This window comes from Protobothrops mucrosquamatus, unplaced genomic scaffold (genome assembly GCF_001527695.2).
Source record: "Protobothrops mucrosquamatus isolate PMUCROS unplaced genomic scaffold, P.Mucros_1.0 scaffold_4, whole genome shotgun sequence".
Taxonomy (NCBI): domain Eukaryota; kingdom Metazoa; phylum Chordata; class Lepidosauria; order Squamata; family Viperidae; genus Protobothrops; species Protobothrops mucrosquamatus.
In genome coordinates, this window is record NW_015386080.1 from 1,381,136 (window position 1) to 1,393,349 (window position 12,214).

The following is a 12,214-nucleotide window of genomic DNA, read 5'->3' on the forward strand; positions in this document are numbered from 1 at the left end:
TGTCATTTTCCAATGAGGACAAAAGATGAACTATTACTAATTTTAAAAATACAGGAAATTATCTATCAATTATGAAATAATATAAGGGAAAGCATAATCATGTCTTCCATATATCCATCTGGTGCATTTAGAAAAATGCATGAAAAATTGAAAGAATTGAAGAAAAAATGTTAGTTATCTTTAATGTTCTCAGAGCAAATCTATCTATCTATTGAAAGTAGAAATATGCAATAATAATTTGTCAGTTTCTGATATGCTGGCCAAGATCCAAAAAAGGGGAAGAGAAATTTTTGCCAACATTGCTTCATGTAAGCATATCCCTGAAGCTAGAGAAAACACTGAAAGAAGTACCTGCTGCTTTGATCTGCACATTGGGAAAAAAATCTCTGGGAAAGATGCTATTGTTGTACAATTTTTTCTATACTGAAGAGATACTTCTGTGAATGACTAACTACTAGAGTTTTGGATTCTTGCCAATCAAATCAAGAGGCACACTTCCAAGTAAAATATTGAAAATTAGATTAATAGATTATTAAAATCTTTAGTACCTACCGTGCAAAATTTCATAGCTAAAATAAAGACCCACTTCAATAGCCTAATGATAAAACATACTTCCTAAAACACACATTGGGTGATATCCAGCTGTCCATCGTCTGCAGAAAAAACAGCATTTGTCAGTAGTATTTTAATCATTCATTCTTTGTTCTGCAGTTCCATGCTTCCAAAAATTGCTTCTGAACAATGTGGAAAGTAGCATGAAAGCCATGATCATTTTGTTGACTGATGTTTCTACTCAGAAACTTAGCTGAGGCTCTAAAATCCAATTGCATCATTAAATTTCCACTTAATTGTGGAGCCTGTCTTCCACTGAAGTAAAAAAAAAAAATCAAAATCAACTTTTCTCTTTGAACTAAACACCAGGGCTGTGGTCTTTAAATTTAAAAACAAAGTGGTGTTTAGAAGTGTGTAAAAGCATAAACATATCCCTTCTTTTCAACTTTTTAAACCAAAAGCATATTTTCCTGAAGCTCATGGTAGCTATGCTATCTTGAGAAGGGATCAGAAATAATTTTTAATTTCTTCAGTTTAAGATTTTCAATGCGCATACGCCAATGCAGAAGAAGAAGTTTTTCTCAGCATGACAACAATTCCTTTCCTTAAACATCCTTAGTGCTTCTGAATTGGACAGCTGCAGCTTGCCATGTCCTGGCTACCAATAAGAAATGAGGCTAGTGGCGTATAAAAGATCCATTTGGTCTGTTGAGTTATATGATCATTTTGCTGTTAGAAGCAAGCTCTCATGTTTTGTTTTGTGAAATAACCTTGGGATTGATTAATTCAAAGTAGTTGACCTGTTAAAAAGATTTACACAGATCTATTCCCATCAGCCTTGTAATGGGACATTAGATGGGAAGTCTAATTATTTCTATATCAGTCACAATACATTGAATATTCATCTACACAACACTCATGGAGGATTTATACCATTACTAAATCCTACCCAGAGGTTCAATTTGCAGAAGAATCTGGGCATAGATGACTGAACCTCTCCTGCCAATGTATGAACTTTGGAATATTAGTTGGATCATGGCATTATTGCTTGCTTTTAAGGAAATTAAAATATTACATATTTTAGGTATGATATGATTTAAAATCTTGGGTATGAAATGTGAGCAACCTGAATGATCACATCTATCGAATACCATTGAATGTGCTTTTAAATTCAGATTTGGAGAGAATGCACAGAAAAGCTCTCTGGCATCATCCAGTATCAGGACTAAAATTAGTATTATTCAAACATTTTGAAAAGATATATTATGTACATCAGGGGCTAGGAATTCATACATGTAGGTACTGTTCAGAGATAAGCGTATTAAATAACAATGCTCTGAATAAGACAGGAATGTCTTAATAGTTCTGAGTGATTCAAGGCAAGCAGGTTTGTGGAACGTTAAAACTTGATTCAAAGCTAACAAACATTTGCTTCTACTCCCTGGATTGCCCTGCCTTATAAAAGTAGAAAACAACTATAATGACCTTTCGAATAGCTCTCTACTTATTACCCTGAATAATAAATATCCTAGCAGTAGCTTTTTCCATTATTGTCTCCTAGCTACATGCACAGCAAAAATCTGGCTCAACATCTCTGTACCTGATAGAAAAGGTGGAAGGAGAGAAAAGCAATTAGAATGACTATCCTTATATTCAATGCATCCCATCACAGTTTCTATCACCCTGGTTTCTATCAAACCATTATATGGAACAAACCTAACAAGCCATAAGTTAAGATAGGCTTGCTCATTATTGGTTCTCTCAGCTGTGTAAACAAATACATACTAAATAGCAAACATGTTTGAAATCCCACATGAAAAGGATACAGCTCAGAGAAAATTACACAAATCATTAACAATTTGGCAGGAGAGGGTTCCCCAACCTCCAGATATGTTAAACTAACCAGGCAGCTATGCAGGAGTTTAAAGAGTCCATGTTTAAATAGTTGGTAATAAACTGAGTTTGCAAATAGGTTGCAGTTGTTTTCTGCAAAGACTGTTTAGAACCCTGGTTTAAGTACATAACTGGCAGCGGCAGCAGGCTGCTAGGAAATAAATACTGAATATTTTCTATGGCATCTTTCAGTGTTTGTTTAAGATTTGCTGTGAGGCTATCAGAAAAATTTGAAACACCAGCATTCAGAGCCCAACACTTTGTACAAGAGCTATCCAAAATGGATTTCAGTGCTGTTGGGACCTGTTGGAGTTTTGAAGTTGGGATAGCACTTGAGGTAATTACTGTCGGTTCTTGTCGCTACATATTTTGCAAAAAGCTCCACACAAATAGAAAAAAAGTTTTCAACGAGAAAAAAAATGTGTTTTATTGGTTCTGCCGCTGTTTAGACATTCATTTTGGTCTCCTATCACCACACCAGGTTGTGTGAAGAGACCAGACTGCTGTAGCAAGATGACAAAGTATCTTGAGTAAAGCTAGGGAGGACCTAGAACTGTTGGACAAGAGCTGCTGATGATATCACAGGCTGCTGGCTCTTTCATTTTCTCCTCACTGAAGTTGCATGCTCATTTTCTTTGTCCAAGAATACAAACCATAGAAAGAGCCATTCCCATGTCCTTTCCTTCTGAGCGTCCTGCAAAGCAATTCCAACGAGGCAGGCAACTAAGTGGGTCTCCTCCAAAATACGGAGCCACCACTGCTAGGTCCATTGGGAAAGCTGAAGGAGGGAGGGAAGAACACATTTCTCCCTCTGCTGACAATTGTTTTCTGGCACCAACTGGTGTTTGTTCTATTTTTACTATGATGCACAGATGTAAAGAGAAACAACTGGCATTCTCAATGCAACAGTATCTTTTCCTGTGTCATTATCTTAGCTTAAAGAAAAAAAACAAGCACAACCAAATCTAGCAAAAGCTGTGTTTCGCTATATTGCTAATTCTAAACTGTTCTAGATACAGAACAGATTGCTATTTCCAAAAAGCAAATTATAAAGGCATGCAAAACTCCTTTCTAAAGAAGTATAATTTGATGAAATCCAACTGCCATTTGCTTTAATAGAAGCTCATGCAGATCTGACAAAAGAAACAGGTGGGGAAGGCTGGAAGTTTAGTTAGGCAAGATGGTTTTCTAATGCAGCAAATCACAATCATTCTAGAATATGACTATCGAACCACAGAGATTGTGAATTTTAGTGTGTGCAGTAATGTGTGTACCATGAACTCTTTTTACTTGCATATTTTAATGATCTGTGAAATGTTTGCCTTTGGCTTTCCTGCAGACACTTTCTACAACATGCAGGGTAAAAGCAGCTAATAAGCATAATTAGCTTGACACTTAGCTCAATTTAGTTTTGCGCTATGGACTAACTGCCTAGTCAGGGAAGAGGAAGTGTAACATTTTTGTTAATATGCTTACCCGAGGGCCCTGATCACCTTGATCTCCCTGCAAAGTGGAAAGATGATAGTTTTAACACAGCGTGTGTGCTAACCCAGGTCTCTTAAATAATCTCATATCATAACTGCTTCAATAGCCACTAGTTACTATCAGGACGACTTCCGCTTAGTTGGTTAGTAGCAGAGATTTGCTGACTCACCTTCTCACCTTTTGGACCAGGTGGACCCTGAAAGGAACAGAAAGGATATTCATTAATCATTTCATAATATGCTTGATAAGCCAGACCGATGCTTACAAGCAGCAGACGCAGTATCTAATTTGAATATTGATTGTATCCCTTTAGATTGCAGTTTGGGGGTGGTTGACTGAGTATCTCTATGTCTAACAACGATAACAATCTTTGCTAGTATATTATGAACACTATCCCAGACATTGGTTTATCTTTTGAATTGCTTTTCATGAAAACATCAGGTTGGATTCCAAAATTGCAAGATTAAAATAGTAGGATGAGCATTGAAAGGGGTTCTCTGGGCGGTTAAAAATGTCTACAATTAAGTTTGGTTTTAAAAAAATCTCCACAGAAAAGTCAGCATTTATAATTTTGGCTCTTCTACTATTATTGCATTAAAACCTCAAACGGATCCAGCCATGATGGACATTGCTGACAGATGCTGGAGGAGTTTCACTTAGCATTATCTTAGGAATACAGCTTCTTTAACCAGCACTGTATCCCATACCACACATGAATATTTTATCATTTTTAGGCTTGGTTTTACATAGCATACCTTGGCTACTCTGAGTTCAAGATAATGATCAATTAACATAATTTAAATTAGACAATGCAACACAAGCAGTCAACATAATTTAAGTTAAACAATGCAACGTAAACAGCCAAAAGAAATATCTGTTGTTGCTGACTAGCGCTAGAAAAACTGAGCAAGGATGCAAGCAGGATAGCAAGATCCCAATGTAATAAGAACAAGAGTATTCTGTGAATATTTACAGTCATGTGCCTGACTTCATTTTGGCTCTTTATTCGCAGTAACATCTGTGTTCAGTAGATGTGTATACTTGAGCTATATTATGTCTTAACAAACAGACGTTCATTTTGATGTGACTTCTGACATTCTTTTGTACAGCATAACAAAGATAATTCTAAGTATCTTGTACTTAAAGTTTTCCATAGTGAGTGTCATCATATTCAATGGGATGATCTACTTGTGCACATCAATAAAGAAAGAATAGTTCCCATCAGTAATGTCTGTGAGGCTATATCTGAATATAAAAAGTCAAGATGCTAATCAACATTATTTGATCCTTTATATACATGCACTGCATGTATATACATCACATAATCTTGGGGTTGGGTTTTTTTTGACATTCCATGAAAATACCACTGATTCACAAGGGGTTAGGTTGTTATTCTCTCTTGAATGACTAATTTAATTATGCTTAATATGCAAAATGCCCATTCTATTGTTAGCTTCTCTTGAGATTCTAATTAGTTATGTCTATTTAAGCCATGTATTTTTCCAGTGCCAAAAACAAAAGCTAGGGAACCCCTTCTGTTTTGCTTTGTCTGGGGATTTAATTTTTATTTCAGATCATGAGATCCTGGCTAAGTTTAATTCATGTAACCACAATGGATATTAAAAAAAGACATGCCAAGCTTCATTTCATGTCCTAAGATTAGTAAGAGGCTGACAGATAAAAATGCATGCAAATTATTTTTAAAAAGTCATTGCTCCATTATTATAATTCTGGGTTAAGTTGTGCATCTCATATTCAGGTTTGCTTTTCAGAACAAGATTTATTCAAAATGTGCTCTATGTAACATATCAGTGGCATCACTTGGTGACCATGAAATCCAGTTATGAATCACGCTTGCTAAAATCCAGTGGGACTAATTTGGTCATCACATTAACCTTTTCTGGTTATTATGAAATCATATTTTTATGCATATAATTTCTCTCACATATACTTATTCACATTTATAATAGCTACATGAGGTATATATGATAGAGAGAGAAACTTTATTGGCTGAGTATTAGATTTGATTCATATGTAAGATATGCTTGGGGAAAACATACTCTATGTACAAACTTGCAGCTGATGAAAGCATTAGCAGAATAGGAATTCTAGGACTTTAAAAGGTAAGAAAGAAATTTAACATCATGCAATGTCAACTCAGGGATGAAGGAAATTACAAGTAGAAGTAGAGGGAAAGGAAGGGAGATAGGGAATACATAAAATGAATCAGTTTATGATTTGGCTAGGTCACTTCCTGGTTTACACTGAAATCATAATTTTGCATGTTTCATATAATCATAGGACTAGAAGAGATCGTGGAGGTCTTCTAGAATGTAGTCCAATCCCTTGCAGGAATCCTTATTCCACCCCAGACAAATATTTGTACAATCTTTTCTTGAAAACCTCCAGCGATGGAGCTCCCACCACTCCAGGAGGCCAACTGTTCCATTGACCAATTATTCTCATTGTCAGGAAATTTCTTCTTAGTTCCAGCTTGAATCTTCCTCTCATGAGCTTCCATTCAGTGCTTCTTGTCCTGTCTCAGGTGCTTTGGAGAATAAATAGACCACCTTTTCCTTTTCTCTGGCAAGCCTTTCAAGTATTGGAAGGCAGCTATCATGTTACTGCCAACCCTCCTCTTTGTTGTGTTAAAGATACCTAGTTCCCTTAGCTGTTCATTATACTGTTTAGCCTCCAGCCCAAAATCATATTTGTTGCTCTTCTCTGCCCTTTTTAGGGCCTCAGCATCTTTTTTGTATCATGATGATCAGAATTGGATGCATTGTTCTGAGTGTGGCCTTCTAGTGCACTACAGAGCAGTACTATCACTTTTCTTGATCTTCCTATTATCCCTCTGTTTTTGTTTTTTTTTAGCTACAGCACATTGCTGGTTCATATTTAAGCGGTGATCTATTAGGACACATAGATCCCTCTCACAGGTACTACTGTGAGCCAGATACTGTTCTGTACCTGTGCATTTGGCTTTTCCTACCTAAGTTTAGGACTATTTTTCTCATCACTGAGCTGCATCTTTTGAATAAGACTCAATGCTTAAGTCTGTCAAGATCCTTTTGAATCTTGAGTCTGTCATCTGTAGATTTCATGAGTGCCCATTCAATAACCTCATCTAGGTCATTGATCAAGATGTTGAAGAGCATTGAGCCCAAGACAGAATCTTGAGATATCCCACTGCATGCTTCCCTCCACACAGATGTAGTTCCATTGAGGACTATATGCTGTTGGTCAGCCAACTGCAAATTAATCTGGTGGTAGTACTGTGTATTGCACATTGTTCTATTGTTCTATTTTACTGTGGTCTACTTTGTCAAATGCCTTACTGAAGTCTAAGTCTATTATATCCACAGCATTTTCTTTGTCACTTTGTCAAAGAAGGCAATAAGGTTTGTTTGGCATGACTGGCTTTTAACAACCCATGATAGCTTCTAGTAATCAACTTGTTCCTTTTTAGGTGCCCACAAATCCACTGTTTCATTATCTTTTCCAGGAGTTTCCCAGGTATTGATGTCAAGTTGATTGATCTGTAATCTCCTGGCTCAACTTTTTTCTCTCCCTTGAAGCTTTTTTCCATTCTGCTGGCAGTTCCTGGAGCACTGAAAGATTTCATTCACATCTGCCAGCTCCTTCAGTACCCTGTCCAGTACCCACCTGGTCTTGGCAATTTGAAGTCATCCAAGGTGGATAGTATTTTCTTACTAATTTCATGCTTATATTTATATATTTATATTCATTTCAAGGGATTTGAAAGATGTCAATAATATAAATGAAGAGCAAATAAAAATTCAAGTTTTAAATCTAGTAGTATTTCCAACAGTTCTCAAATGTATCAGGAAAGAGTTGAATACTCATCTTTTCTAACTCAGTGTCAGACATTAAAAAAAATGTTTACTCAGAGCCATTTTGATTGTCTTTAGCCAAAATTAAAAGGGCATGGCCAAACTGACAGAGATGGGCTGAATACTGCAATGAGAACCTGAGTAGTTACCAACTACGATGTCATCCAGTAACTTTTGCTGCTGATTTTGTATTATGGGATTAGATTGGGAGAGTTACATATAAGGGGCAAGTGGACTACAAAAGGAGACAACAACTTTCAGGGTTGGATGCAATTAATTGTTAAGACTGAAAATCTGATGTAGGACTGTTTTGAATTTCTAGTAAAAGGTCATCTGCCTTAATGCCATCTCTAAATCCTCTAAGAAGTCACAATATAGCTAAAAAGAATAATATTCTTCTTGATGCAATAAACAATACAAACAGTAAAAGTATTATAACTGAAAGGAAGAAATCACAACCATGTCTGTCAGTTCCAGTCAAGGTACTTAAATTGCTTCCTTTGACCTCCCTTTAAGACACATGGAACTCTTTATTGCATATAGAAACCTTATGAATAAAGCCCAGCTGGTTCATATAATAGCTGCACTTTTAAATGACCAAAATGAACTAATGAATATATTTCACCTAGGAATGAAAACCCTGAGATCTATTTACATCCACATTTGTTCACATGCACAGACCCAATGATAACATCCTACAGCATCTTACTACTTAAGCCTATTTAATTACTAATATTATAGAAACATGAATAAGGTTTTAAAAGCAAAAGTGAGCTACTTTTCAGATTAAATAATTTTAAATAAGAGTCGGACTGCTTTAATTCTTTTTCACGCACTTAAAAATATTATTCCATCTAGTTCACTGGGTGAACATATACCATTGAATGGTCCTATTCTTCCATATGCTATTTTCATGAGCCACTTTACTCAAAGGAATCAATTAAATACAAAACTCCTGGTCTCTGTCTTAAACCTTCTGGCTTCAAGGATTCTCATGAGCAGAAGTGGTTTACGCATCCAGTGTTCTGCTGCACTTAGTGATCTGCTTCACAAAACAGATGGTAATTTCATTTGTGACAATCCCCATTACTTTATGGTAGAGGAGAAAAGAAGAAAATTTGGCCATGACTGATAGGGACTGACCAGCCAACTGTATCTTAGATTCAGGAGTACCATGTTTAATAGTTTTTTTTCAATTACCTCATGTGGATTATGGCTCCCCAGATGTTTCTGAGCTATTTCTCTCAGTAAGTTCAACCAGTGCTGGAAGTCCCTGCTTCAGTGTGTGTAGAATGTAACACACAGGTAAGCCACATATAAATTGTCCTTCTTGGACTGAGATAACTGAGCTATTGGGGTATAAAACTGGAGTTCAGTTCGGAACTAACAGCATGTAGATTCTTTTCAGGCAACTGTTTTTCCTAAAACTTCATTACAAATGAGAAATAGACATCAATATAAAGCAGTAGGGCTTGCTGTTGTATAAATCAGAATTATGACATTTATAGTTTTATAGCTTTTCATCTCAATGCACCTCAGTACAGTATACCCAAATCTTCTGCTGCTGGTTAAGAAATGCCAGGAAAAGTTAGAATGCAGAGGGAAATGGCAGAGCTATTGTAGGAAGAAACTGAATTAGTAGAATTCAAACCAAGGCAGATCTTCAATAAAGAAGATTCCACCTGATTTTACCTCTAACATTCCACCATGTTGCCCAGGGTTTTCTTGAAAGAAGCAGTTTTAAATTGCAAAATAATAAACTAAGCCAATGGTACCAAGAGATCAATTCTAAAAGGAATGTGTTTGCAAAGAACAATAAATCTTCCTCAATAAATCTTCCCAAAAGTGTAATATTAAGGCAGTTCAAGATGAGAATAACATATAATGACTCAACACTGTTTGGTAATCTGAAAGTGATCTCAGGATCCTTCCTCGAAAGGACAATATGGAAAAAATAGTGTTCTAAATCACCATGCTCAAGTTCTCTTAGAAGACTCATTGATTATTTATTGATCTTGAAATTCTCAAGCAAACTTTGAATCTAATAATTCCATTATATGTGTTCAAAAAGAAATATTTTTCTTGAATCCCAGGAGCAAATAATTCATTTTTAAGTTGTGTTCAGAGTAGTATTCTGACCTAAATTTAATTGTGCAATGGAAAAGCAGAGGGCTTTTTTCAATAAGCACAAATGTGGCTAAAACAGTCTATTGACTATGGGAAGTTTGATGATAATCCCAAGATTCCGCCATGTGGAAATAATTAAAGTAGTCCAAGTATGAAGCAAAAAAGAAAGAGAAGGGGTAGAAGTGTAAAAGGAGGGCTGATCAAATCAAACAGAATTTTAAGTTTATAAGATTGCCAAAATACTGGCATTCTTTGCAGTGCAATGTTAAGTATAACAAAATAGTCCCTTATGCCAATCAAAGCAACAACACTATTCTCTCTGAAAGGATATTACAGATCTTACCATGATTTTTCTATTTTGTTCATTGTCATATGCTTCTATTTATTTATTCTGGGTAAGCTTAAGGTCACACTGGAAATTTTCGTTATTTCTGCTTAAAGTGGAAAAGCAGTTCTTGCATTAACAGATGCTCAGGGCTTGATCACTTGCCAAGATCACACATCAATTTCAATGACACAAGGATATGATTAATAACTTTCTTACTATTGTATCTGGAGATGTGTATTCCCACTATTGCATCCAAGTATAAGCATTTTCTGAGTTGATGGCTGGCAGGGCTTCTCTTTACTGTAAAGTAAAGTATAGCATGGCTAATATATTTAGAAGATTAAGTCTTCTCTAAGTCACTTCCTAATGAAGCAAGAATCTTTTCTTTTACCTTCCACCTGTGAAGTAGTGAAATTAAAAAAGGTTCAATGAAGTCCATAATATACTGTATCAATGGCTTCCTTGTAAAGCAAGCAGAATAGTACCATCTACATAAAAAGCCTATATTATGCTTGAAAATAGGACTGCCCAGTGCTTTAGATCTGAAATAAAAAGAAGCTTCTGAGAATGTGAGGGGTGGTCATATTAAACCTAACTTCAACTCCTAAGTATTTTGGCCTAGGATTGCATATCCACCACCTCTTCTATAGAATAAATCCAACAAAAGGCACTTTTAGTTAAAGAGTTGCAGCCATGTGTTAATTATATCCTTTTGTATATCTTTTGGCCTGGTTGCATTGGATAGCCCCATCTGAGAGGCATTACAATTTTTTTTTCATTTTGTCCTAAGTTTTCAATGGTGTAGAGTTAACAAAGAATGCCTCTTTATTTTTAAAGAGAAGGAGTGTACAACTGCTGATGGCCAAACAGGTTCACAGAGTTTTGAACTGCAGGGTGAAGATCAAACAGTAAAAACATATCTGTTTACTCAACCATGAGATGAGTCAGATATTTAAAACATAAAACAGAGACCTATTTCATCAGGTATGTTCCTGTCCTTCTTCATATACAACACGAGGATAAGGAATGCCAACCCTATATTTAATTGGTATTTGCGAGCATTGTGAGACAAAATATATCTTAGAATTACATTTTAAAAAGCTGAAGTTCTTTTAATGTATTTCCTTATATAAGGAAATATATTAAAACATGTGTTAGCTCTTCTGTCTCACCATGCAGGTGAGACAAGGTAATTAAAATGCATTGTATAATTAGAAGTCTATCAACTATCACATGTTAAAAAGAAAAAATGTATGGCTGAAGTTCTAGGAATAAGGACATTGGTAGAGTATAAACTAAAACTGTGGGATAATGTAACACTTTTCAATACAATAATAGAACACATCAAAACACAAAATGATAAGTACAAGAGACTTGAAAGGTAATTTTCAGCTAGATTGACAAATGTAGATTGACACATTTTGCAATCCCACAAATTGGAGAGAACAACTGGTTGCCGAGCAAGGCAACAGAACATATTATATTTAAATGTAAAAATGGAGCTTTGATGTAGAATACATATCCATAAAACTATGGATTTGGGAGCTAATTTGGGGGCTAATTTAGCTCCTTTCCAAAATATATTTAATTAGGAGATATCACTGAAATCCAGCAGCATGCTTTTATATCCTTTTGACACAAGCAATTTTTTGCCATTTTGTTGTTTAAGTTCTAAACACTTAAAACAGTTTAAACTAAAAAAACTCCTTTGAAAACCAGGAAAAGAACTGCTTAAATTTAGGCTACCTACATACCTACCTGATATCGTCCTATATGAAGGATTGCATAATTTCTCTATCCACTGTTATTTCTCCACCTACCATGAGACACAGACCCTAACCATCAAAGTTGTAACCTAACTCAGCAGAGCTAATCCAGTAGAATAATTGAACCTTTCCCATATAGATTAATAATAATAATAATAATAATAATAATAATAATAATAATAATAATAATAATAATAATAATAATAATA

The 12,214-nt window shown here is 35.4% G+C and overlaps 1 protein-coding gene across 1 annotated transcript in view; it reads right to left on the bottom strand.

Annotated features, from left to right (window-relative positions):
* The window catches only part of COL25A1 (collagen type XXV alpha 1 chain), a 276,185-nt gene that overhangs the window by 82,353 nt on the left and 181,618 nt on the right, over nt 1-12,214 (bottom strand). The window contains exons 6-7 of the mRNA XM_015831888.1: nt 4,100-4,126; nt 3,922-3,948 (exon numbers count right to left, since the gene is read on the bottom strand). Of these exons, the coding sequence (XP_015687374.1) occupies nt 3,922-3,948; nt 4,100-4,126 (54 nt within the window). The remainder of the gene's footprint in view (nt 1-3,921; nt 3,949-4,099; nt 4,127-12,214) is intronic.